At 37.3% G+C, this 26,520-nt stretch overlaps 1 protein-coding gene across 8 annotated transcripts in view; it reads right to left on the bottom strand.

Annotated features, from left to right (window-relative positions):
• Positions 1-26,520, bottom strand: part of NT5C2 (5'-nucleotidase, cytosolic II) — a 149,198-nt gene continuing 122,678 nt past the window's right edge. For 4 of the 8 annotated variants that reach the window (XM_070780751.1, XM_019988577.2, XM_070780752.1 and 1 more), the window contains 16 exons: positions 16,567-16,684; positions 15,196-15,291; positions 14,833-14,856; positions 11,203-11,294; positions 11,012-11,069; positions 9,905-9,998; positions 9,256-9,309; positions 7,262-7,345; positions 6,217-6,258; positions 4,925-5,032; positions 4,594-4,660; positions 3,749-3,919; positions 2,487-2,538; positions 2,310-2,370; positions 1,983-2,159; positions 1-1,475 (listed from right to left, as the gene is read on the bottom strand). In XM_070780751.1, coding sequence (XP_070636852.1) covers positions 1,242-1,475; positions 1,983-2,159; positions 2,310-2,370; positions 2,487-2,538; positions 3,749-3,919; positions 4,594-4,660; positions 4,925-5,032; positions 6,217-6,258; positions 7,262-7,345; positions 9,256-9,309; positions 9,905-9,998; positions 11,012-11,069; positions 11,203-11,294; positions 14,833-14,856; positions 15,196-15,291; positions 16,567-16,684 — 1,532 coding nt within the window. In that variant the 3' untranslated portion in view covers positions 1-1,241. Of the gene's footprint in view, positions 1,476-1,982; positions 2,160-2,309; positions 2,371-2,486; positions 2,539-3,748; positions 3,920-4,593; positions 4,661-4,924; positions 5,033-6,216; positions 6,259-7,261; positions 7,346-9,255; positions 9,310-9,904; positions 9,999-10,705; positions 10,838-11,011; positions 11,070-11,202; positions 11,295-14,832; positions 14,857-15,195; positions 15,292-16,566; positions 16,685-20,473; positions 20,531-26,520 lie in introns of those variants that run through there. The other 4 variants (XM_070780756.1, XM_019988578.2, XM_070780755.1 and 1 more) reach the window with 4 other exon arrangements.

Genomic DNA, 26,520 nt, shown 5'->3' on the forward strand with positions numbered 1-26,520 from the left:
TTAGAAATATTATACTTTATTGATTCTAGAGCAGCTAATCTACCATCCCGTGTTGACAAATAACAGTAAGAATGGAAGAAACATATGAAGGTTAAAGTGAGCATCTACACCACTGTGGAAAATGTTGTAACAAGGTTCACTGTTCTGAAGAGGCAGTTGTAATACCTTAAAGTGTACAGTAATGAGCCATTCTTGTTCCAAGCAACAAGAAGTAATTTCACTTGGGAGTCTGAAGTGAATTTATTCACACTGATTGTGCCCTCTGTTTTTGTAAATGGTTCTGACTCACAAAAAAGCCCTCTTCCCACCCTCTAATGCTTGAGTTTAAAAGACAAAGAGGATAGAGAAGGCTGGAATGGGGTGGCATGAGCTACCTGTATGGCCCACATTAATGAATTTTACTCACTTATGGTAAAGAAGGAGGCTCTGTTCTTTTCGGGTGGCTTGCTCCTTTGTCCTCTTTCAGCTAAATTCTTTCCACAGATTTACCTCAGATGGGAAAAAGACCATTTTGGGGGGGGAAAAAAAACAATTTTTTTTTTTTCAATTTTTGCTATCAATCTAAATACTGTTGATGTGGATGAAGACTTTTGCCTCAAAATGCAAGCACTACAGTCCATTCCAGACCAGGCCTACAGCAAGTAGAGAACACTCCTGCAAAGCCACTGACAGCAGCCTTACCAGAGTCATGGAAAACACCTGAAAGCTTGTAAAGAAACCCTGACCTTAACAGAAGACTACATTTGATAATGGAAATAATATATTTCTCCACTGACATACAATACTTATGCAATGCTGAAAAAGATGGGATTTCGGAGTAAGAGCACAATTTGTACCATCACATGTTTGGATCGCATCTTCCCACGGGCGTCCTTGCTCCACTCTGAGACCCTTCGCCACCCTTAGTGTATCTGGATAATACACCACCACACACCGATGATGAAACAAGACAAGGAAACCGCGTCACAAAGCCACGATGGAGCCAGTCGCATGCAGTTCAGCCCAGCTTTACCCTTACTTTCCTCCAATACAGACTCCAATTTTGAACCGTCTGCAAAGAGTGCAGACACACAGAACTAAAACAAGTATCTCCCTATGATTAGAATATTTTAGCCTTCAGAAACTTCCCAGATGTACCTTTGATGGAGCCCCCCACCCCCCACTAGGACCCACACAGGGACATCCTCTGCTCCTGTGAGTCCTGCCAGAACTTGTGTAATGAGTGCTCAGCATCTTCCTCCTCACTCCTCCTCTTCTTCCTCCTCATCATCATCTTCGTCATGGCAGTGTGTAATTTCCTGGGGGGCCAGTGGGAAGAGGTTGGGGGGCTTAATCTCACTAATCGACCGTGTCAGTTGGTGCCGCTTGTAGTCGGTATCTTTGAAATCCACTGATGTGCGGTTCCGGGTGGCGAGAGGGGACTCCATCTCATTGATATCTACATGTGTGTGTTCCACTGTTGACTCATGAGGCATCTACAACAAAGCCAGAAGTTCAGAAAGCAGGTGGAATAGACACAGCTGTCTCCCAGGTCCTAAGCCCTCTGCCTGTGTTAGATGGCCGCACAGAAACTCCCAAGCCCTCAGAACTGTGCCCAGATCAGATGCTCTAGTCTAAAACTGGTAAGATGGGAGAGAAATTACTATTTCACAGCTAAAAAGTGTTGAAATCTAGATGAGTATTATTAACAGAATATAGGAATATAAAATTACACGTCTCTCATTTAGTACTAAATAGAGGAAAGCCTTCACCATTCAAACAACTTCTAAATCTAATAGTGTCAAAGTTAAACTCTGTAACATTCTATCTTGATTGATCTTTCTCAGACTCCTTTTTGTGCAACCATGTAGGCTGGCCATGGGCTCTGCACATTAGAAAGAAATGATCTAAACTTTCCTGTGTCATGCAGATAGCTAACTGCAGAACTTGCCTTAACAGGTTATCTTAACTGTAAATAGTGGCCTTGGGCTGTATTAACTCACCAAGACGTGGGCCGCTCTGAAGAGGTAGCTGAATGGGTAGTACAGCAGGTTGATGAAAGATGCTGCGTAGAGATCAGCATAGCGCATCACCTGACTGGCAAAAAGGGTCTGCCGGGAGCCACTGCGGAACAGGCTCCCCATCATCCCGTAGCACATGTCCATGTCGTGAGTTACTTTCTAAAACAGAAAACAAGGTTAACGCTCAGCTCGTTCAGCAGACGTTTACTGAACACTGGCTATGTGCCACTGCCTGTATAAAATCAGAAATACAGAAATCACTTCAAGTTTATTGTCCAAATTTTCTCCCAAATCCCATTTGGTGGATACCTTAATACGTCTTTGGATGGAGCTGATATCTGGGCGCTCATTGCTGCTGCTGTCAAGGTGCCTGGAGACAAGAAAAATCCAGTGAAAATCTCTAGAAAGGATGTCTCATATATCTAGGTGACTCCTGAAGAGGTAGATGGTTTTCAGGGAAGAAATTTTTGATACGAGGAAACTTACTTGTAGAGTTCAGCCAAGAAAATATCCAAGCTCTGAAGCTCTTCGAAAAGTGCTAAAGTTTGGAAGAAAAAGGAAAATGTTTTAAGTAAATCAAAAACCATGTAGTTTTTAACTATTACTAAAAACTAAATTAAAAGGTTTCAGATATGGCTGAAGAGTAAAGCTGTAGGTGAATGTATAAAATGACTTGCCTCACCTTCAGGAAAACCCATTATTAACACTGCTTGGAATCTGGCAGCAGATGACACCAGAATTTCCTCTTTAACTGCCCTTCCTCCTCCTCCTCAAAACCACTAACTATACAACTTTCCCAACTGGATGCTGATTCTGAGCTTAGGAAGTGCCAATTCATACCCCATTTTGGGTATGTCAGCAAAGCAAGTGTTAACAGTTTCACTTTTGGGTAAGAAAATGAGTCACAAGTTCAGAAAACAGAACCAGATCAACTAAATTTCTGAGGTTCCATAGGTAGAAAGCTGAAAAGAAAGGGAAAGTGTTAGTCGCTCAGTTGTGTCCGAATCTTTGTGACCCCATGGAGCCTGCCAGGCTCCTCTGTTCATGGGATTTTCCAGGCAAGAATACTGGAGTGGGTTGCCATGGCTAGCCACAAAGTCCCACCAAGAACTACAAGCAGTAGCAACAGCCAAATATGTTGTAAGCATTCTAGCCTTTCTCAGCCTGGGGTCCCCAAAGAGAATTAAGCAGTGATGCATCCACTTATATAACAAATATTCTTGATCTACTATCTGTGGGAGAACTGAGAGTCATATCAAATCATCTTTGTTTTGAGGTTCAAACAAGGAGCCTCAGTTGAGAAAGGTTGTTACTTCTATCTCCTTTATAAACACAGTCTCAGTTAAATCTCAGCAACTTTATGATAGTAGGTATTATCTGCATTTTCACATCTGAGGATACTAAGGCACAGGGTGTCTCAGCATCTGCCTAAGGGCATGAAGATATTAAGTGGTAGAGCCAGGGTTTTACTACCTGAGGCAGGCTGAGTTTTCAGAGCAGTAACATTCTGTATTTTAAAAGAATTCAAGAAAAAGGGGAAACAAGATAATCTCTCCAAATTCTGGACCTGTGTGGAGTATGTGGCTATATGAGAAAGAGGTGCTTAAATATTAGGACCCGCCTCTGACCTCCTCTGACTCCCTGCATACAAAGTAATGGTTCATCAAAGAGGACTGATTCACAGCTAGCCGTCAAGATATAAACTAGCAATAGAAGAGACTTATAAAGTAAGAATACTGGTTCCTTACAACTCTTATCGGTCCAGACATGCAGTTCCTGTGCGAGTTCAGGAATCACCAAGAAAGTTCGCCACCCTTGCCGTTTCTTTGATTTTAAAATGTCCCCAAAAATGTGATCTCCAATATACAAAATATCTTTGCCCTTGGCTCCCAACAGGTCACAAACTGTATCAGATGAACCTGAAACAATGCAATGAGAAAATAAAAACCAGCATTCCAAGTACCGTAACCATTAAATAATATATAGATTAATTTTATTCTTTTAAGTATGTGAGGAATAGACTGGAAAAAGGGCTCACCTTTCTTAAGACAAAGACTCACCATTGTTTTTTTCATCATTCTTTTTACTGCCTCTATGACAAGGCCTTTAGCTCCACTGTGCTGACCAGAGCTCTCAATCCCCAAATCCAAGAGCAATAAAACCACGTCTCAGCTTGAGGGACCATAACCCTCCAAAGTACCACTACTATTTCTCCTCACAGGTCTGCCAGTAGGGTGGCTTTGTTCAACTGCTTCTCATTCCAGTAAAATATGCATCTATGTCTGCAGGGACTCCTAAAACCCCCTTGAGGCCTTGGGAACCACCCACATGATTCCAACACTGAGAAAATGCCTCTAATGTGCAGAGGAGGAGGACAGGAAAAACTGGTCCTTTTAGTGAAAATCAAATTAGGACATGCTGACTTCTCAAACCCATCCTCCCAACTCTTTAGTAGATGACTGAAGTGTTTACCTTCAGGAGACGCTATCTTTAGAATACTAAAGAACATCAGTAGCATGGTGTCAGGAGGACACCAAAGCTTTCACAGTGAGATTCAAGCACAGACTTACATAAAGGAAAGTGCGTGACTCACCCCCAGAGTAGACGATGCCATGCTGTAAGGGGCCCGTGTAGGTACCAATTTTCAGCTTGCCAGTTTTCTGTGAGAAAAGAAATTGGATTTTGTAAAGCTATCACGATCTCCACCAAAAATGCTCCTTGGCTAGGCTGCCAAATGAATGTCACTTTTGAATTACATTCATTTGAATTATTCAGCTGTATTAATTGAGACCAAAACTCTAACTTCAAAAGAGGAGATAAAGCTAGTAAGTTAAAAATACCTGTTTCCTGGGGGAAGAATAGGAGTGGGGGAAGGAAGAACATGAAGGATAACCGCTCGTGGACAGGCCATCCTCTCAACTTACAGTATCCACCTGACGCAGTACTGTGCCTTCTCCGAAGAACAGTGGTTTCCGTGCGTCCACCAAGATCAGGTCAAAGTAGGACTGCCATGGCCGATGAGAGCTCCCAGGCTGATAAGGAAGAAACAGCAAAAGCCGAAACGTCACTCCTAATCTAAAAGCGCTACTGTTGCATCTCAAGTCGGATGAAAGCAACATATAAACACTAAGTAAACCAGAAAACGCCACTATTAAAAGCATACTGTGGCTTATAAGCCACATCCTCTTGAGAGCAGGCAAAGTGAAAATATAAACAATGACTCTAATAATCTGATTTTAAATTGTTTCACCTACTTATTAATTTATTTCAAGCAATTTAATGTATGACAGAGTGTGCTCATACTCTAAAAATGGGCTTAAGAGGCTCAAAGAGGCTAAGGAGAGATGCAAAAAGACAAATATGTAAGAGGTGGACTAAGAAAAAGGCAGTTTAGCATCAGAACTGAAGTATACAGCTAACACAGAACTATTATTAGCAAATTTTATGGGTTATGCTTTCAGAATGGTGGTTCCAGGTACACACTGGTCTTTGGCTCATACTGCAGGCTAATCAGCACGAATGTGGAAGGTATGCCCATTAACATTACTTTATCCTGAACTGGAACCATGGCTTTTAATCTTTTAAGGTCAAGACAAAGAGCACTAAATACTGTGCTTCTGGGTGATCTCAAAAGTCATTAACGAACATTTATTCAGAGAAGCCTAGTGACTAGAAACCTAGTGACTAAACCTGGGTCTCTTGCATCGCAGGCAGATTCTTTACCATTTGAGCCACCAGGGAAGGCCCCTAAATTGTGATTAGTATTCATTAAATCTAAGTATGGCCATACAGAAGGAATGAAGAGAAGACTTCTCTGCTAAGTATCAAAGTGAGCTGTTCTTTTGACACACATCTCAGCAATTACTAACAGCAGAATATAGAAGTTGCTAAGAATATATACATTTTCTCTTTCTTTTAATAAGATTATCTCCTTCAACCTGAAAATTCCTTTTTGCCACACAAATTTAGCAATTCTGTATAATTCCTGGGCATAAAATTCTGATCCCATCCTACTAAATACCACACGAATCTCTTATTTCTGTCTACCAAGTTTTCAAATTGCTAGCAACTTTAAATTATACTAGCTCCTGCATTACTTCTAATATTAATGAAGTTTTCTGGATGGCTCCTGACCAATTCCTTATGCTCAATATTCCAGAATATTAAATGCATTCATTATTACTAAACCAACAGTCTGTTATATTACAGAGAGTACCTTGGGGCCATGTGGGAAATCAAACAGGTAAGTCATAATTTTCTGGAAAAAAGAAAATCCAACATAAGATCCATTTACTACTTCTGCAAGAGATATAGGACACCTAAGTAAAGCACACACAAGCTTTTAATAAGACGTGTCTTTTTCAATACAAGCTTTGTTACATTCTTGTTTCCTCTAAAGTTTATGAAATCATGGGAGTTGAAGCTAGAAATTAATGCTTCATCACAGCAAACAAATGCAAGCCTTCTGACATTCTCAGTAGAACACAGGGTTCTTCTAGGAGATATTTTTATACAGATTCATCCCCATATTCCTATCAAGTTCTCCAAGTGGACCGGAACATGTATTTGGAGGTAAGGGGTATCTGAGATAAGGGTGTACAGAAAACTGATGACTCACATGGAAATAACACACTGTGGCCCTCTTGCTACTGTTCCCAGGACAATCAAGCCAACTTACTCCAAATCACCAGATTTCTAAATCAGCATTTTACATAAAGAGGGTTAGCGAGCACTAAGCTTGCTAGGACTATGAACTTGTAACCAGCTTAGCAAAAGTAACGTGAGGTTAAGGAATTAAATCAGCTTTTCTATATGCTTTAATCATGGCAAAAATTTTAAGAGGTAGTAAATTCTGATGGCTAAGAGTCAAAACATCTTTTTACCATTTATTGCTGTCTGGCTCCCAACGGCAGGGAGGGAACGTATGTACACATGTAATAAAGGGTGTAACTTTTCAAGTTGTAGAATGACACATGAAGACACAGAAGACATTTTAATCAGCACAAATGTTTTAAATAACCTCAAAATGAAAACCTTTAAGTAGCAAATTGTAATCAGGGAAAATTGTCAAAAGAAACGTTCATAAAAATTTGAGAACCACTATGATGTGTGCCATTTATTTTTGCTTTTTTCATTCTGTTTTCAAAATGAAATGGCAAAAAACTACTCTCACTTAATAAACTACCTTCTTCATTATATTCACAGTTCTTCAGTCCAAAATAATTCCTTTGTATAAAGAAACAAATATATTAAGCACTTACATCTGTATATTTATAGTCACTGTTGGTGGCAAGAAATACTTTTCCTACTTCCTTCATCCGGCTCAGAAGCAAAGGCAGTTTTCCCTGAAATGTAATTATGATGATGAGCGAAACAGTAAAACACAAACACAGATCTTCCGCATGTGATGGGGTTATGTCCCGATAATACACTGAACATGGCAGCGAGCCTCGTCTACCTAAAATGTGCTGAGAACATACATTACCCTACAGTTGGGCAAAATCATCTAACACAAAGTCTACTGTAACTTCTAGAACACTGTACTTAGAGTGAAAAGCAGAATGGATGTTCCAGTTGTTTACCCTTGTGACCTCTTAGCTGATTAGGAGCTATGGCTCCCTGCTGCTGCCCAGCATCTCAGGAGAGGGCATATCACTAGGCCAGGAAAAGATTCAAAATTCAACACACAGTTTATACTGAAATGTATCACCAAATATATATATATATATGGTTCCTGTGAGAGTGAAAATATATATATATATTCACCTACACTGTGGAGTGGTCAGATACTGGACTTTTTTTTTTTTTTTTTTTTGTCTACGGAAACAGGAACAGGTGATGCTCTTTAAGGGACAGTTGGTTGGTTTCAGAATTTTGCATTTAGAAGACCACATGTTGAATTATTATATATGTAGAATATATATGGTGTATATAATAGACATATATAAAATATATAATTATATGCCTATTAAAAACATAACTCTAACTTCCTCTTTATGTCTGTCTCAGGAAAGAGTTTAAATTACCTTGTAATCTCTTAAAGTAAGTGAATAAAGTGTGTTATAGATTAGGAGAAGCCAATTTAAAAAAATCAGCTAAGTACTCTATGGAGAGCATCAGCTATGGTCTCAGTATGTACACTTTCATTTTATGAAACACCTTGCAGAAATGGCATGATGTGTATAGAATGCAACTTGCAAGTACCCAGACTCATCTGCAGCTCCATGAAGAAATTCTGACTCCTGATGTGACCAGAAAGAAAACAGCCTTTCCTTCTCTCACAGTAAATAGGTTCCTTCACTCAAATCCTCTTGTACCTCTCCTGAACCCCTCAGTGTTCTTTCTTGAAACAATCATGGATGTGGGAGTGGATGGGAAATAGGAGGTACAAAGTCTGAAAATAAGACATCTTTACCAAAGAACTTTGAGGAAATAATTGTATCTACTACTATTACTCCGTAAGAAAGGAAGAAGTTATCTCATCTCAGTGCTGTGTGTGTGTGTTTGTGTATTTTTTATTTTGAAATAATTTCAGACTTAACAGAAAAGTTGTAAAAATAGTACAGAGGGTTCCCATGTATTCGTCATCCAGCTTCCCTTAATCTTAACCCCAGTACAATGATCAAAACTAAGAAATTGACACAATGCTATTAACTATAGACATTTACAATTTTTATTATGTTTACCACTATGTCTTTTGAAGTATTTTAAAGCTTTCCTCATTATTCCCAGTTGATAGGTTAAAGACAATTTAAATAACAGTCACACATGTATATTTTTTTTAGATGATCTAGCGCCATGGTTATGATTCAGAGTACACTAAGGTGTGACTTTTGGCTTTCTACTTACTAACTGTATGAACTTGGGCAAATTACTTAATCCTGAGTCCCCAGTTTCTTCATCTCGAAACAGGAGGTAAGAAAAACTAACTCAGGGTTTTATGGAAGGTTAAATGGGATAATGAATGTAAACACTTAGCACAGTGATGTGTACACATTAACCACTCTAGCTGCTATTACTATAATTCGAGCTAAAAGGATAAATGAAATACTGGTCCTCTTTTCCTAATAAAAAAATAGGAAAAACAAACCCCATGCTCCACCTGAGAATACTTGGTGATTATACTTGGCATGTGTTAAACTGCCAAGACAAAGAAATATCTTCTTTTGTCCATTTCATTATAAATAAGCTTGTTAATTTCTCTAATAGGTAAAGGAAACTATCATGCAGATCTACTTTTCCCTTTACTACTTACATCTTTGACTACATACTTCTCAAGATTTTCAACTGTCTTTTCCTTAAGGGAACCCTAGAGAAAGAAAGAAAAAAAAAAGCAAGCAAGAAAAGAACAAAATCAATTTTTAAGTTTATTATAAAAACTGTGTCTACTATTAGCTTAAATGCACTTCTTAAATATTTCTAAAATTAAAATGGCAGATGTGATTTGCTGCAACTCTGCCTCCAAAGTGTATTTAAAATATAAATCAAAAGGAATTTCATATTTAATTCAGCACAATTTATAATAAATGTAAACATATTATTAATCAGTTAATGTTATCAGCCAAGCGGGAGGTATTTGGAAAAAACAAATGGACCATAATCATCCTGAAAGGATATGTCAAGTATAACCCTAACATTAAAATCTCTTCTACTAAGTCTGGAAAATGCAAACTGAAATAAGATCTAGAAGCCAAGCACCACCACTGAGGAAAGACCGGCATTACCTCTGTAAGCCAGCCAGCCAAAGACAAGGACAAAAGTACTCTAGAGAGCTATCACTAGAGGCAAATCCCCCTTTTTTAACAGGTGAAAAACTCTGCTCTGTTTGCACTTGGAAAGTTAATGTCAGAGCATAAAAGACACATGCCAGGCAGTAAGCAGGTAAAGAAGCAGCTCCTAGGTACCTTGTAATGAACCCAGTCAACTGCGTCTCTTACATCCTGGAACATACTCCGGTAAGACATGAAGAGGTCCCCATCTTTAAATCCTGTTTCACAGCTACAGAAAGATGAAAAGAACATGACAGGGAATCCAAAGGAGGGTAAATAAAGGGAATACCAAACACTGCCCAGGGGACCCAAAGGTTCCTTTGTCACATAATAAAGGCTGTGTGGCTAATTCAGAAAATAATCACTCCCTAATGAAAATCCATTCTGACCATCAGAGATGACTACAGTGTTCAATGGAATATAGTAACTGTGAACAGATACAAAATGGTAGAAGAGTATGATGGAGGCTAAAAGGCTAGTGTTCCAAAAATAACAGGTTGTTTTATTCATCACTTGTAAGAAACAGGTTCCCATCAAAGAAACAAAATTGGTAATTTAGGTTCTCTCCACCCTGACTTTTTTGACACTGTTTCTAGGTACTAAGGTATTGTCTATTTTTTATATATCTTAGTGACTTAGTGCTCAACCAAATGTAGTGCCTTGAAGTGGGTAAGGCCTAAAGAGGATAAGAAGTTAGCAAACTCTGGCACATATGGCCAAACTTACAATTCCCCCTAGAAAGGAAAGGAAATCTTTTTCAAGACTTAAGCACATTTTTACTTCAGGGAGGATAAATAGTATCTTCCTCAATCAAATATTGCTGGGCCTGGGAATGAAACGAAATTACTACCCCTGAATGGCTCCTGGGTAGCTGCTGTGAAATGAGTTGGGGGGTTTTAGTGCAATTCTGCTTGGACAGATAATCATCACACAAACCTCCCACTCAGTTGTCACAATTAGCACCTCTGCTGGCCGTCTTCATTCCCAGGAGAAGCCAATCAGAAGTGGTCCCTTCCAAACATGGCTGCAGCACACTGGCAAGGAGAGGGCCGTGTGGGAGGTGAGAGCCTGCATGGAGCTGCTGGTGCTGTCCCATCTCTCAGGCTGGCAATGTAGCATCTCTCACTAGCACTAAATTCACTTCAGAAAAGCAGAAAAGACCTACAATGGCCAGTTCTCTAAAACCCTGTACATTAATTTAAAAAAATCAATTGGAAAAAGAAAATTATAGTACACACATACCTGGTGTATCTGGGACAATTAGTAAAAAAATCTACTAGGCAGGCCAACAGGTAGGTCTCTGAAAAATGAAGAATAGATATTCATAAGCTATAAGTGAGATAATTAAAATCTGTTTATCTCCCTTGAGCAAAGACAAATGATCATGGAAAGAAGGGGAGACATCAGTATATGTAAGCATAGAATGAATCTACCTGGTAGGTTGAATAGTGTGTTCAGAATGTAAAATCTTTCAGTGTCATCTCGTTGAATAAATTTATTTGGATACTGCTCTCTAGTTTCTGGTCTGAAAGAAAAAAAAAATTAACTGACATTCAAAAATAATATAACTCATTCAAAAATTAATTCAAATATTTTGGTGGCTATATGCAAGGTGGGGTTCCAAATAAAACACATGGAAAACTCTGAAAATGAAGAGGCTCACTCACTGTTTCAGCCCCTAAAACATTCTCAGTCTGGCTAAGGGAGGGAGTCGCACACACAGACAATTGTACAGGTCCAAAACAGAACTGCCGCAAGAAAGGTGCAAAGAGCTATGAGAAAAAAGAGGAAGGGAAGACAGACCATTTCAACTTAATGGGTAGAGAAAACGGAATGCAGAGAGGAAAACCTAGGAAGAATCCATGAAAGTCATGGCATATGAGCTGATCCTTAAAACCTAAACAGCCCAATCCAGAAACTAGTCAGATTCAAGTGGAGAAAGGGGAACAGAAAAATAAAGCTAGAAAGATGAATTGAGGCAATCATGCTATTGTTTTTATACACTTTTCACCTGAGCTAAATTATAAAAGTATTAAATTAGTAGGAGTATTAGGATAAAATGGAAAAAGAAATGTGATGTGTTGCAAAAAACGGCTACAAGTCTTTCCTATCCCTTAGTAGTGTGACTTTGCAGTTTCTCCAATTAAGAGGCACAGTCTCTCTCTCTATCCTTGAATACAGGCTTGAGTAACAGAAAACGGGATCCAAGAAGACTTGGAAAACACTTGTGCATTAGAGCCAGTGTACTCCTGCTGGAGAATCAAAGGCCCCATGCAGAAATGAGGTGCCCCTGCCAACAGGCTGCTCACTGTCAGACATGTGCATGAGGCCATTCAGAATTTTGACCTAAATCAAATGGCTGCTAGTTTAAGCCACTAAGTTTTGAAGTCATTTATTATACAGCAAGAACTAACCCCAGTCCATGGGGTTGCAAAGAGTCGCACATGACTGAGCGGCTGAACTGAAGAACTAACTGACACAGACACAGAGGCCTGGGAAACCAGTTAGGGGTTCCTGCAGGAGGCCAGCTGAAAGCATGAGGGGCATGGGCACATCCTAGAGTGGGCGCAAAGGAAACTAAAGAGAAGAATTACTCAAGAGGGACTGCCAAAGAACAGGCAACTGAACAGATGTGGTAGACGAGGGACACAGGGCCAAAGATGATAATTCTTACACTAAGGTATCTCTGAGAGGGTGGTGGTAACATTAACTGAAACATAAAAACTAGATAAAATACAAGAGGAGTTTTATTTTGGATATGTTAATCTGGAAGTAAACATTTTTATAGGCAATTAGAAACAAAGGTCAAGAACTTAAAACAGAGATTCAAATTTGAGAGGTTGCTGTGATCATCTACACACAGGTTAACAGGTGCAGTCAGGTAGACTATTAGAGCAGAAGAGGCCACCTGAGTGTAGAGAAAAAAGAGAAGACTGTGTCGAGGGCCACAGCAAACATTCAGAGTTTAAAAGAAAAAGCCAGTGAAACAAACAGAAATTGTTCAAGATGCATGAGAACCTTGAAGAGTGAAATAAAACACTGCAAGAAGAGGAAGGGGATAGTACTAATTATTACAGAGAAAACAAAAAGGAGAAAAACGAAAATATAAAAATGCACAGTCCTCACAATGAATATATGAAGATTAACCAATTTAAATAAAGGACATCAAATTTAAATTCATACTCAGGATAACTTGGGTAATGTTTGTTAACTACAAATGTCATACACTCTACTTAGGAATATAAAATCACATTGGTTCCCTGTCCTAGTCAGCATTCTGAAGTAAGAGTTCCCAATGAAGAATAACTTTGTGGAATATCGTATCTTCTAGCCTTCCAAGATTTTCTGTAATGAAAATTAAAGCAGAAAGGAATAGTAATGATATACTTTCCTCAGTTAGGTTAGGTAAGATGACATTGTCCTCTTAAATATCTTTCCCTATTCCCTTCATCATTTAAGAGTAATTCCTTTACATAGGAAACTTAATCATTAGGCAATTAGAACCCAAACTGACTTATAAATACAGTTAGCAATTACATTTTGTTTAAGTGTCAAGTTATGCTAGTATACCTTTAAAATGAAAACTGACTCACGGAGAGGTAATATATTATAAAAGAAGGGATGCTAGACTTAGAGTTAGGAAGAAAACAGAGTTCAGTATTGCTAACTATCTGTGACCCACAGAATAAAGATTTGACCTCAACATTATCCTAACCTAAAACTTTAAAAGCCTTTATTTTACTATTGCCTGAAAAGAGGTTCCAACTCACAGGCAAGGCATGTAAGGTGATGTTTGGTGGAGCCATAATTTTTCTTCCAACTTTGTTTACCACTGTATTTCAATAATTATCTCCGCTTCCCTCCATCTTCATTCTGGCCTTCTCCATGGGCTTTCTAAAGACTGTACAGTGCTAAGTACTGTTTGAATGATTCTGCATGTAACTCATAAATGATTTATTTCTGAAACAATATTAAATACATTTCCAAAGAAAATTTTATTGGCTTCTCTGGGGGGAAGAAAGGTCTGTAGATCTTGAGTTAGTAAATCTAATTGTAATTCTAACATATGGAACTGCTTCTCTTTCTTTTCTTCTCTATCTCCCACCCAATAACACAAAAATCCCTCTTCAGGAATTCATAAATAGAACCTTGGTTCATCATCATTGGGATTCTGCATTATAGTGACAATATCCATACATAAAAGAGTCTGGGTTTCTAGTACTATCTGCAGTCACTTCACCTTCTAAATCCTGCCTTTTGATATTCATGAACTTGAACAAATCCCTCAGAGAGAAATGGTGAAAGAAAGGTAGATATAACTACTGGTCTAATCAGATGTGTCAAAGTAGGGTGTTTATTTCATACTGTTCTCATAGTGTATACCTGGAAATCACTGAGCCTGTATAATGCCAGCTGAAGACTTAACGGATGATTCAATTCCAAACAGGGCATGATGGTTACCTCAGATTTAAAGGAGACTCTGGCACAGTTTCAGTTAGTGTCTCGTATCACAAAAAAGTATTTACCAAAAAGACATTGTTTATTTAACAAATTTCAGTGTAGACTGTGTGGTTTTTACTACTTTGCTATTGAAAATAAATAATAGACTGATACTTAACCCATATTGGTTTTAAGAGTTGTTCTGACCCTAATAGTGTCAATGGTAAATTAAGTGGTATAATAGTAGAGAAAATGTATAACTGTAAAGCCACAATTACAGAAATTGTCAAACTGGGGTATTGTGATTTTCAAAGAAAAAATTTGAGATGTTTCACAAACGACACTAGACACTAAATTTTATCTGCTGTTTATTACTAGGGTGGAGAGTCCAAATTAGTAAGAATAGTGGAAATATGCTAATTATGAAAATAAAACTTATCCTTATTTGTTTCAAATAGTACCACTCTGTATTCATTTTAACCCCATGTTTAAAAAATTTAACCACATGATCAAATACCTGAAGGTATATATTAGAAATTAAAAATTAATGTATTAGCTATTAAAAATCTTACTCATTTACATTGCTGTAGTTTTAAATTTTTTAAAGCACTTTATGTACATACCTCTTTTGAGCAGCTACCTGAGAACTGTATTAAAAAGGAGAAAATAAAAATCTTAGAATTTCAAATAAGTCAAAGCCACTACAATTTTTTGGGCAAGTTTCAAGATTAGCTTTGTTGGATGCTATATAATTTTAGAAGGCACTTAATTTAAACAAAATGTAACTATATTTATACATCAGTTTGGGTCCTAGCTGTCAAAAAAATAAGTATTCTTATGTAAAGGAATTGCTCTTTAATAATGAGGAAATAAGAAAGTATATTATACTGGGGAAGATAATGTCATCTTCATATTGTTTGACTATAAAAACACTAGAGAAAAAAAAAAAAAACACTAAAAAGAGGTTAAAGGTTCTTTGTACTCACCCCCTTATGAAGTTAAATCCATGTGCACAGACCAAGAGGTTTCCATAGGCATCAACTTTCAAAAGATTTCCATACAGTGTATCAAATACTAGTCCCCTATGTGAAAATGAAGATATCACCAATCATACAAAGTAATAAAGGCAATGATCTAATGTAGTATTTACTCAATCACCACAAACCAACCTTTATCTTATTCAAGTTTTATGGTGGCTCAAGTATGTACCCAAAAATACAACCCTAGAGGGTAAAGTAAGTGAATAAAATCTTAATAACGAATCCCAGAGCAACTAACAAATACTTAACTCTGTCCAGATGAATAATCACAACTGTTTTGTGTGAGAGAGCTTAATCAAACAAGGTGTAAACAATAATTTCTCTGAATACAGCTGGTTCTGCTCTAAAACAGAGCTTCTTTTTATTCCCTTGGACAACTGAGCTGGCTTCTATTTCCCTCTATTAGACATTTCTCGCACGGCCTGAGGTGGCCTGCAGTTCCCCTCGGACGGAAGTGCGTTCCGCTGCCCGGTGAGAAGTGAAGAATCCTTCCCAAGCCCACCTGTCCAGTCCGTCGTATCTCGCCCCAGGACTTTTGTGAGAAATGCTGTGAGCCTGGCGGGCTACAGTCCATGGGGTTGCAAAGAGTCAGACACGACTAAGCACCTAAGCACACATGGGACATATATGACAGCATCTCAAAATAAGCCTCAGTTTAACCTCAAATCTTTCTTATCAAATCCAGAATGCAAACTGCCAATAAGGCTCCTGATTACCAAGTTAAATATATTAGTAAAACATGCTATTAGCAAAACAAAATATATTAGCAAAACTCCAACAGCGTAAGGGAGGAGCATCTGCAATTACTGACCATCAGTTTTAATAATCCCTCTTCTCATAAATTTGTTGTTGTTGTTTAGTTACTACATTGAGTCCAACTCTTTCGCAACCCCATGGACTGCAGCCCACCAGGCTCCTGGGCTCATGAGATTTTCCAGGCAAGAATATTTGAGTGGATTGCCATTTCCTTCTACAGGGGATGTTCCCAACCCAGGGATGGTACCTGAGTCTCCCGCATTGGCAGGCGGATTCTTTACCACTGAGCCACCAGGGAGGCCCTTCTCATAAATGGACCTTCTTTAACAGCAATGAACTAAGTTCAAAGTTCCAATCAGGAACACAAAAGATATGGTGTACATAAAAGGTTCATGGTAATTTCAGAAAACCAACCAAAAAGTCCCAAAGACCTTTTGATGTTTTGTTGCATCTTTTTGTTTGTTTGTCCGGGGGATGGCATTGCTTAGGGACACATTTGGAATTATTAATTTGGGGGACAAAATGATGGGTTTTAATCCAAAAATAATCTTGAAAAATTACCTGGTAGGGAATGTAGAGTCATATGCAAAGCTGAGAAGTTCCTGAGGATAGCCAATAGAAACTAATCTCTCCACAGTAAGCTCAAAGCCAAGGGACTCATACTCCGGGGACTTGTACACTGCACAAAGAGGAGGTTCTCATTAAAACACAGCCAATTAAAATGGAAGGCAAACGAGCGAATTTCTACTTTCCCAATTCCTCTCTCCTACTAATTTGCCATTTTTCTTCTTTTCCTTCAAACTCCATGTTTTGTACTGCCCCAAGTAATCGCAGAACTGTTAGTCCGTGGAAACAGGTCATGTTATGATAGGAGAAGCAGCAACAAGATGAATTATCGGCATTTCAGGTTTTTTCATTCTTAGGAAACCTAATCCAATCATTTTTTCCTTTTTATTCTCTTATGCCCACAATCTAAAGGTGGGGGGCGGGGAACGTAATATGCACAGCTGTGGTATTAACCATGGGAATGTAATTAATATAAAACTAGATAGAGAGGTCTATATAAGTTGAAGTCCTCACTGATGTACATGACTGGTATAGGAATCCTTTGAAACTATATTTTTTAAAAAAGACTAGTCTATTTTTAGAATTACTATCTGTTTTAGGAGTTGCCTTAAACTCCAACCAGCATAATTCTATTTGTTAGGACTTACGTGTTTTCTTTATCAGTCCTAACAATGTCATAGCCATCAAAATTGCATTTTACAAATTATTAGTGCTAAGACAACCAAAAAAGATATGTCTAAGACAGGGATGTCTGAATATGAATTGGGAATCAAGACATTGAAGAATTATAACTCATTTTATGACACCTGATTATGGAAGAATGAATATGTGCACGTATATATAAAAAATATATATTAATGTTATATATATACACTCCTTATCTGCTAGAGAACAATGAGTTTTTTATAGGTGAAGTAAAATAGGAATATGGGAGTTTCTCTCAAATATAATGTATGTCTGAAGTTTTCTATAATGAAAAACCTTTTCAGAATCATCACAGTTCAGTATAAAGAAAATGTTGCTCCTTTAAACAGCTTTCTTCCAAAATAAATATTAGATGTAGGTAGACATTCTTCCATCAGTTTTCTAGGAGCAGGTAAGCCATTTTAAAAATTTAAAAATAAAAAACACTTGTGATCTTGCTAACTGCCAAATTAGGCCCAAAAAGCTCCCCAAACATCCTATTCTTATGTCTTATAACAATGAAGCTATTACTATAGTTCTTCTATCTACAATTAACATATAGCCTATGGCTCAAATGGACTCTTCACTGTAATTAGTCTGCCTATCCAAGTTAGAGCTAATATTTTAATGAGTATGATTCAACTTTCCCTTTCCGAAAACAATCCTTTAGAATATTTCCGGAAATACATAAAATGGTAATACTGGTTGCCTCCAGAAGGGAGCTGAGCAGCTAAGAGGAGAGGAAAGAAGACTTTTGTGTACCTTCTTCTATACCTTTAAAACTTGCAATATGTTAATATATTTATCTATCCTTTTTAAATTGAAATTTTTAAAAACAAGGTGAGCTTTCAGTAAACATTTGTCATATTAAAAAGCCTACAAATTTTAAGGTCCTTTAGGAGATGCTTAAGCCTCAGCTCACCAGAAAAATGCCAAAAGAAGCCGTCATTTCTTCTGTGGAATGATGATTTCATGCTAATGCTAACTCTGGCTAACATTTTCAAAACTGGCTACATTTTTCTCCTCCTCTCAATTCCAGCGCCATCCTCACCCATCCCTCCCATAAAAAACTTTTTAAATCCTCAGGCATCGAAGATGCACACTGTTGTAAAGGAAGTGCTATGTATATATACATGCAAGCAGAACCAGAGCTGGTGTATTATCATAAAAACTAGGAAAGCATGGTATCCATTGATGTCAATTGGAATTATTTTGAGAATATAAAATAAAATCTCACCCCTCGTGCTTCCGCCTCAACTGAAAGTAAATTTCATTTTAACAAAATTTTCACAAAACAAAGATTACTTCTCAATCCTATCAAAGCCCCACTTACTTCAAACAACATTTTATTTAATGGAACAAAATTCCTGAATAGCAAAGTCATTTGGATAATCCACTGACACTTATTCTCATAGGATTTGGCCCATATAAAATGCTTTCAATTATTAAATTTTCATAAAGATAATTTGCTGGATATACCTTAAGAATGAGAGACAGAAACAAAAGTTAATCATCCCCACTGATTACCTCTAAATGAACAATTTTCCTTAGTTAGAGAAGTGATGAATAAGTAATATTCATTAAAATCTATTTCTATGAGGCAATTTGGACTGAAACCCAAATCAATTTATTGAGAATTTCTACTGAAAAAAAATGTGGGAGGCTAGAGAACACAATTTCCCATTTTGCCACCATAATGAACAGAATAGCAGAAACTAAACACTATACTCCTGTCAAGTTTGTGTTTATTCCAGGCAGAACTTCCAAATGATTGTCTAGAAATTCCACCTACTAAAGTAAATACTTCAAATTTCCTTTCTCTCAATGAGTTTAGGATGCTTCCAAAAAATACACTGTGTTTTCCCCAATTGCTTTTAAAGTTGCATGACAAGTACAAACATGAGCTGAAGCCAGAATTTAGGTTTTCCTGAGTCTCATCCAAAGCTTTTCATGGTGGCATATAGTGCCACTGTTAAAAATGAATTTCTAGACTGCGCAGGCCATGGAAGTTTAGGCTTGGGTGTTGAAACACACTACTCTCCCTCCAGTTTCTTTCAACTAGTCCAAAAAAAAAAACTGTTCTACTCACAGATGGGAATGGATTTAGCAAAGAGAGTCCAAGTTCCACTCTGACAACACTATCTGTTTCACTAAGCTCTATGTTAATCAGTAAGACCTACAAGCTATTGACATTTTCTCATAAGCTTCCTGGATAATCATTTCAGTAATACGAACTCCCGGGTCATTAAATCATCTGCTAGAGAACTATACACTACAACCAGGGCTGGAGAAGCAGAACTGCAGCTGCACAGAGCATGAAATCCAAATGTTTGGTTCTAAGTGTCCCCAGAGGATAATTACAATCTGTTCTGACCTGGTGGCAAAAATTACTACTCTTGAAGCCTACATAGTACCATCATGCCTCAAATGAATAAATAAATGAAAAGCAAAATTCCTTTTTCGGTCAACCAGGCACTTCAAAGCCAGCCTTGACATCTGTGGGTAACCATGTGTATCACCTCAGCCTTAGAGCTCTATATGCCTCTCCACAGCTGCAAAGGCTCTAATTTCAATTCCTCTGGCAAAACTGGCAAGTAAATGATGCACAGCTTCAAACTCAGTTCTTATAACTTGACTTTCCAAAACACAGCCAATAGCTTCAGGCGTAAACACAGCCTTATACATGCATTGCTTATTTCTTCTTCAAGAAGGTCCTCAGGCCTATCCTAATTTACCCAATATCCAGAGACAAAGGAAGAGGTTATTTTAAGGGCCAGAGTCCAAAAAAGAGGCCTGCTTCAGGCACCAGGGCAGCACACAGTGTTCTCAGGTTACGTAACCAGACTATAAAGAGAACAACCAAAGCTTTGAGAGCTGAAGCTACTGAGAGCATTTGAAGATATTCTTTACTCCATAATCTGCCAGAGAGAAAAACAGTTCTTCCAAAAGTATCAACTGCCTGTTGTGGGGATGAAAGCTGCGGGCTCTCTTTTGAGTAGATTTTGTTCATATTTTAAGATACAATCTATATTAGAGGAGACAGTCCCTTTGGATGAGCCGAAAACTTTCTGCAGGGAAGTCGGGAACTCTCATGCACTCTTTACCTTTGCCACCAAGACACACTGTGTGACAGTTTAGAGATTTTAGAAAAAAGGAAGGGCAAACCTCTACAGAGGTTCCAGCCTAGCAGAATGCTGCTGCCAAAATGAGAACTCACATGAGGCAGACGCAGACGCAGAGTGTGTCACTCCAGTCTTGAAGGAGTTACACTGGCTCTCCTGTTAAAAAACAAAACAAAGCAACAAAACAAAACAAAAACAAAAACTGGTTTTAAAACTGTTGTGATGGGCTGGAACAGAGAGATACCATTTGGAAATTGGTATTAATAGGAGTTACTACCTCCTATTTAGAAGCCTCTGACCATCACTAAAATTCATCTAATTAGCTATAACAAGAGAATTGAAGATAAGCTTAAGTATTATACATTATTTAACTTTTCTTATACCCTAAGCCTAGAATACAAGCCTGATCCTGAAATGTTAAAGTCAAAAGACAAATAGAAAAATAAATTTCTGTTGTCTTAGTTTATTTTTCTGCTACATTTCAGGTTTATATGCCAAAACTGAATGCAACTGGTAAACAGTTTAAAATTGAACTACAGTAGGTGAAACAGACTAATAAACAATACAAGAATAAACCAGAGCAGTCTCATCTCACTTTTAAGTGCTCATTTAAACAAAGTCTACTTGTACCTAACATCCCACTTTTCTACCCTTCCAGCACCTAAATTTGTAATCTTGATACAGGTAAGAACCAACTTCCCCTATTAAAAATCTAACTTGATGTCCAAATATGGAACAGAAGGGAAATTTTTTTGGATTCTGTGAATGGATATTTGCCATTGGTAAATGGAGTCATATTATTCTATTTTTTAAAAGTTAAAGAAACTACCTAGTCTAGTAAAATAACTGACTTGAAGATATGTAAATCCTTTCAAGATATTGATAAATTTAGGATATGAATTATGTTTAAGTTATAGGGTGTCATCTTCCCTAGAGACATCTAGGTTTTTGAAAACATATGGTTAGATTCCTCCAACTTCTGTATTTTTTGTAAAAGGGAGACGGTACTAATTGGAAGAGCAAAATGACCAAATACAATGTTGAAAATTTCTAAAACTATTACAACTAGGAGAAACAAATACTACCAATCATACTATGAAAAGCAAAAATCCAACACAACTACTCAAGAACAGTTATTTGCTTTTATGCTATAAATGTGATCAACATCAACATTCTTTATTTAGGCTACATGAACTTGGTTCTCTGAGCTAACTAGGAAAGGTAATAATTTACATTTTCATTAAGGAAACTTTAAATTAAATCTATCCATTCTCATATAAACAAATACCAGAGCCTTTTCTATTTTTCACAACTATCTGAAAACCCCAACACGCTATCATAGACAGTCAAAAATTTTCTCTCTAACCTATGAGATCACAAATGATCTTAAAAAAAATGAAAAATTATAAAAACTACCTCAATTTTAAAGTACCTAAAATCCAAAAGCTAGGTACCATTCAACATTTTCAGTAATACAAAATAAAACCAACTCCGACATGGCTAAATATGTAAGTGAAAAAGTAGAGTCTGAAAGACTGTCAATCTCAATTCATTGCCAATGCAAAATTAAATGGTAATTAAAAGATTTGTTTAAAAAGTTATTAAGAAATTAAAAGACTATTTATTTTAAAATAAAATGAAAAAAATTACCTAACTCAAATTTTCCCCTCTGAGAACCTATATGCTTAGTATGAATGTGTACTTAGACTATATTTTTCATTTTAAAACAGGAAAACTGGCATTTTTTGAAATAATAACTTTAAACACCCTCTTTAACCAAAGAAGATGCTTGTTAATTTTTTTAAAAAAGAGAGAAATAGCTAGTATATAATTTTTCCCTCAAGTAAGAATAGATCATCACACTCAAATGCCTGTACCTGAAGTTAGAAGAATGTAACAGACATCTGTATGCTTACTGTATACAGCTATTAGATGCTGTGAACAGAAAACAAAAGAATTCATAATCTTAGGCCTGAAGGAGATCACAGTGTACCACAATTGGATTTTTATAATGAATTTTAGAAGATCTACAACACAATGTGACTAAGGAGGTACAGAAGGACAGAAATGGAGCCAATCAGCCCAGTCCAGGAAGTCTTCTTTAAAAAAATATGTGTGATTTACTCAGGCTTATATGGATAATTCATTTTTATAACCAGTACCTCAGTTCAGTTCAGTTCAGTCGCTCAGTCGTGTCCGACTCTTTGCGGACCCATGAATCGCAGCACGCCAGGCCTCCCTGTCCATCACCAACTCCTGGAGTTCACTCAAACTCACGTCCATCGAGTCAGTGATGCCATCCAGCCATCTCATCCTCTGTTGTCCCCTTCTCCTCCTGCCCCCAATTCCTCCCAGCATCCGAGTCTTTTCCAATGAGTCAACTCTTCGCATGAGGTGGCCCAAGTACTGGAGTTTCAGCTTTAGCATCATTCCTTCCAAAGGACACCCAGGACTGATCTCCTTTAGAGTATCTCAAGGTACTACAAAATTTACCAAACTTTCTGAGACTCACATAACATGTTTCAAACACCTCTGTCAGGGTCAGGCAAGTCAATTAATGTGCAAAATGGTCTAAGTGCTGGTGTAGGTCTTGGCATAAAGGGTGAAGGAGCTGTCAGCTAGAGCTGACTTCCCTGTGGGAATGAAAGTTAAATGCTGCCATTTATGTGGTAACAACCAGCCTAGATTTCCACTTGGAATCTGCCAATTTTTAGCTATGGACTCAATTTAGAAAACCAATAAACTTTATTTGAGCCAAACTATGGTCTGTGGTTTCAGTTGTGCCCATGTGCCACTGGTGTGCAACCTCCAGTGTACACTTAGATCAGATACTTTCATGTAAGTTCTCTCATCTAACTGAAATGTTTCAACTGTCCTCTTCAAAGAGTCGTCGTCTTTTTTTTTTTTTGGCTGCACCACACAGCTTGTAGGATCTTACTTTCCTGATGAGGGACTGAACTTGTGAATCGGCTCTTGGCAGTGAAAGCTCAGAGTCCTAATCACTGGACCACCAGAGAATTCCCCTCTTCAAAGAGTCTTAAAGAAATAGAACTTAGGTACTTAATGAACTGGAAATCCAGGTGGAAATAAATTCATTCTTCAACAACCACAGAATATCCTAGATAATGTTCTATTCATCTCAGGAAAAACTGAGTGAAAGTCGCTCAGTGGTGTCCGACTCTTTGCGATCCCATGGACTATACAGTCCATGGAATTCTCGAGGCTAGAATACTGGAGTGGGTAGCCATTCCCTTCTCCAGGGGATCTTTCCAACCCAGGGATTGAACCCAGGTCTCCTGCACTGCAGGTGGGTTCTTTACCGTCTAAGCCACAGGAAAAATTGAGGGGTGGATTAAAAAAACTTAGGAAATAAAGGAACCTTTACTGTAGTCACTTGATTTGGTCCCCCACCACAATGCTGAACAATTATGTCGTTAACAACTGGAATTATCTGAATCTGATTCCTTCACATGACTGTGAAATCAAACAAATGTTCCCAGTGATTGAAAGAAACAGTCATCTCATGGTCTGCCTAGGTAACCAACTTTCAGAGTTCCCTGACCCAGCAGGTTTTATCTATAAGGTTTAACCTAAATCTTCCCTACACAGCTTAACTCTATTATCATTTGTCCTATTCTCAGTGGTCATTATCCCTATAATAAAGTAAACATTCAGAGAATGTGTAAGCAGAAAAGAGATAATGAATCAAAGAGAGCTATTATGTTAGGAATACTTTAAAAACAAACTTCTCCATGTTGAAAATGGCATGTGATGACTTTTTTAAAAATTCATTTTAGTAATTTTACTGACGCAGCTAGAAATATATGATGTTTATTCACACAGAAAAATCTGACTTACATTTGAATGTCTTTATGCTTGGCAATGGAAAACAAAGATCATAGACACTGAAAATGAATTATTTCTACACTATGTAATATAGAGATGAAATTGGGTTTTATTAAGCAATCTTTTCAATTCCTTAATGATCCAGGGAATTGGTCCATAGGGTCGCAAAGAGTTGGACATAACTGCGCAAACTGAATTGAGCTGAACTGAATGATCTAGGAACAAACCACATATTACTGCAATTCAGAGATGAATCTAAAATTAGTGAAAACTCTACTGGGATATAGAAATGACAGGAAATCAATCAAAGCTTAGAAATGACGTGTAGTCACAGATATATTTTTATTGATATCTATCTATCTACAAAAGGGCTGCCTAAAAGTAATGTGGGCTTCCCTGGTGGCTCAGTAGTAAAGAATCCACCTACCAATGCAGGAGACGCAGGTTTGATGCCTGGGTAGGGAAGAGAAGGAAATGGCAACCCACTCCAATATTCTTGCCTGGGAAATCCCATGGACAGAAGGGCCTGGTGGGTTACAGTCCACGGGGTCGAAAAAGAGTTGAATACGACTTTAAACAATAACAGAAGTAATGTATAAGCTTAACACAGGTTAATATACATGTAATATAAATCTATATCTAAAAATCATAGTTTTCAGAGTATATATCTCAATTAATAAAAAGAACTGTAATCCACAAGAAGAAAATGCACTGGAGTATTAAATAGTATTTCTTTTTTAATTCTTTCCTAATATACAGAGACCACCTCAAAAGTATGCTTAGCTGGAGAAATAGTATTTCATTTCCTGAGGGAGGTAGTGTAAGAAATTCTTAAGTTTAAGAAAAAAGCAGTAAGAGGAGCTCAAATAAAGATTATATTCTCAAATAGAAATAAAAAGACTAAAAAAGACGTTTAAATTTAAAGGCTGTTTTAAATATAAAGTCACTTTGTCTGTATTTTGCCAGTTTCTTCCACCTGATTTTTAAATTTAACTTTACTAAGGATATTTTTTAATCATACATAAAAGTAGAGAGAAAATTAAATGAACTACTTTAAACCCGTCACCCAAGCTTTAACAATTATCACTATTTTGTATTCTTGTTTCATCTATCCTCCCTAATTTATTCTACCCCAATTGAGTTAACTTTTATTAGATGAAAAACTTTTTAAACTGATCTTTAACAGAACATTTAAATAGCACAAATGTACACAAGTATCAAGGGCTTCCTGGGTAACTCAAATGGTAAAGAATCTGCCCACAAAGAGGAAGACCAGGGTTCAATCCTTGGGTCAGGAAGATCCCCTGTAGAAGGGCATGGAAGCCCACTCCAGTATTTTTGCCTGGAGAATTCCATGGACAGAAGAGCCTGGCGGGCTACAGTCCATAAATTCACAAAGAGTCAGACACGACTAAGCGACTAACACACACACAAGTATCATACGTATGCACCTACAGAATTATTCCATTACCTAGGTCAGGTGATCCTTTAATTACAGTTTAAATCTCCTTTCCATTTAGAGGCCAATGAAGAATAGTCTTTTTATTAGCAGTAAGTTATAATAAAACCCTTCCAAATTAAGGGTTGCTCAGGAATATTTTAACTATACTATGGTTATCAATTTTATAGTCTTGATGAGAAAATCATTCTACCAAAAGCACTAATCTTTTAGTATGATAGGACTGGCTTAGTATTACCATGCATTAATACTCTAAGGAAATCAGAGTTAACATATAGGCTGGTATGTTGGGTGGAACAAAATAAAACAGTGTAAACGTGTGAGAAAAATTTTAAACTAGGGATGCAATCAACAATAGCTCAGTTTAAGAAAAGAATAGCTTAAATCAATTAAAGAAACAAACTAATAAAGTATTTCTACTTAAGGATCAATGAATCTATTCCAAAGTAGTTCTCCCTAAAACACAACTACCCCCAAAGAAAAGAAAAACCAAAAAATCTCCAAAACAATCCTGAAATGAAAACAATCAAACTGTATTATGCCTTTCCCCTATTCTTTCCCCAAATAATGCCTTTTAAAAGCAAATGTAGTAAAACTTACTCATCAAAATGAGACTTTTCTCATTCAAAATAACCACTCCACAGCAATATATACTTACTCCAATAATGCATTACTCAAAACATATCTGAAATTGTTTCAAAATTACTTTCAGAGCTGACAGCACATTGTTCTAGATATATATCTCCCTGGTGATATGTTTTCATCAACAAATGATGAATTTAATTTAAGGTGGTGGGGAGGCAGTTATTGAGAGCAACCAGTGATTAAAAGGGAAAT

The sequence above is a fragment of the Bos indicus genome, chromosome 26 (genome assembly GCF_029378745.1).
Source record: "Bos indicus isolate NIAB-ARS_2022 breed Sahiwal x Tharparkar chromosome 26, NIAB-ARS_B.indTharparkar_mat_pri_1.0, whole genome shotgun sequence".
Taxonomy (NCBI): Eukaryota; Metazoa; Chordata; class Mammalia; order Artiodactyla; family Bovidae; genus Bos; species Bos indicus.